This window comes from Pteropus vampyrus, unplaced genomic scaffold, assembly GCF_000151845.1.
Source record: "Pteropus vampyrus isolate Shadow unplaced genomic scaffold, Pvam_2.0 Scaffold296, whole genome shotgun sequence".
NCBI classification, from domain to species: domain Eukaryota; kingdom Metazoa; phylum Chordata; class Mammalia; order Chiroptera; family Pteropodidae; genus Pteropus; species Pteropus vampyrus.
Window position 1 is genome coordinate 596,672 of NW_011889077.1, and position 1,088 is coordinate 597,759.

Genomic DNA, 1,088 nt, shown 5'->3' on the forward strand with positions numbered 1-1,088 from the left:
GCACGCCCGGGCCCACGCAGGCAGCTCCGGGTCGCTGGAGCACAGCTTGCTGAGGACTTGGGGCCTCCCGATCCCAGGCTCAAAGGAGGCGAAACTTTTGCAGGCAGCTGTCGGGAACCCGTAGTGCCACCATCCTGAGTCCCGAGACAGTCAGTCTCTGCCTCCAAAAGGAAGACGAGCAGCCACGGCGTTTGACTTCCGTCCCTTCTCTTCCCTCCCAGACCACGTCTGACGAGACTCACCGCCCAGGACGTGGGTGGGGCTTCTGTGAGATGCCACGAGGACGGGCGTCACACGGCAGCTTGAGAACTGACTCGAGCAGGCTGGTGGCCGAGGGGGACCATCTGCCCCAACCTGCACCACTGACGTCGGGCTTCACAGACAGAGCCTCCTGCCTGGAGGGGACACGCAGAGGCCTCCCCTGCAGAGTCGACGCTTGGCCCCGGGGAGAACGCACTGGGCGCCTCCCTGGTCCCACAGCAGCTCTGAGACGCATCTCCGAGCGGGAGGGGGCCCCACCACCACTGCCGAGGAGCAGAGCAGAAAGGGCCCAAGATGGCTCCTTCCCACCAGCCGCCCCGGCCCTGCCGGCCCCCCAGCCCGCACCCAACCTGCGCTGCGGCCAGGGGCTCCCACGCCGCCTGTGCTGGTGTGCACCCCAAACGCAGAAAACAGCCGATTCGGCTTCCTCTAGAGGATCCTCCGGGAGGGCGTCCGACCTCGGCTATGGGGGCCAAAAGCCAGGGCTCCATCTGGGGGCCGCACAGGGGAGTCATGAGGAGAAGCCTCCCCAGAAGGGACCACCAGGGGCCTCGGAGTGGGGCAGCGGCACGGATGGCGGGGCGCTCGGCAAGGCGCAGGAATTCCCCGAGTGCACGTGTGGCTCCTGCCCCACCGCCCACCACCCACCACCTCCTGCCCGGCCCGCGCCGAGAACCCCAGGGTGATGGAGACCCCGCCAGGGCCCTCCCGGGCGATGGGAGACTGGCAGTAGCCCTGTTGTCTGGAACGAATCGAGCAGTAAAATGTTTCCAGAATGTTCTGCCAAGGAGCCTGCCAGATGCGTAGCCCGGGAAGGCGGGGCGGGG

The 1,088-nt window shown here is 67.5% G+C and overlaps 1 protein-coding gene across 1 annotated transcript in view; it reads left to right on the forward strand.

Moving 5' to 3' along the window:
• Positions 1-1,048, forward strand: part of ICOSLG (inducible T cell costimulator ligand) — a 17,063-nt gene extending 16,015 nt beyond the window's left edge. Inside the window, exon 7 of the mRNA XM_023521135.1 lies at positions 215-1,048. Within this exon, the coding sequence (XP_023376903.1) occupies positions 215-947 (733 nt within the window). The 3' untranslated portion in view covers positions 948-1,048. The remainder of the gene's footprint in view (positions 1-214) is intronic.
• The last annotated feature ends 40 nt before the right edge of the window (positions 1,049-1,088 follow it).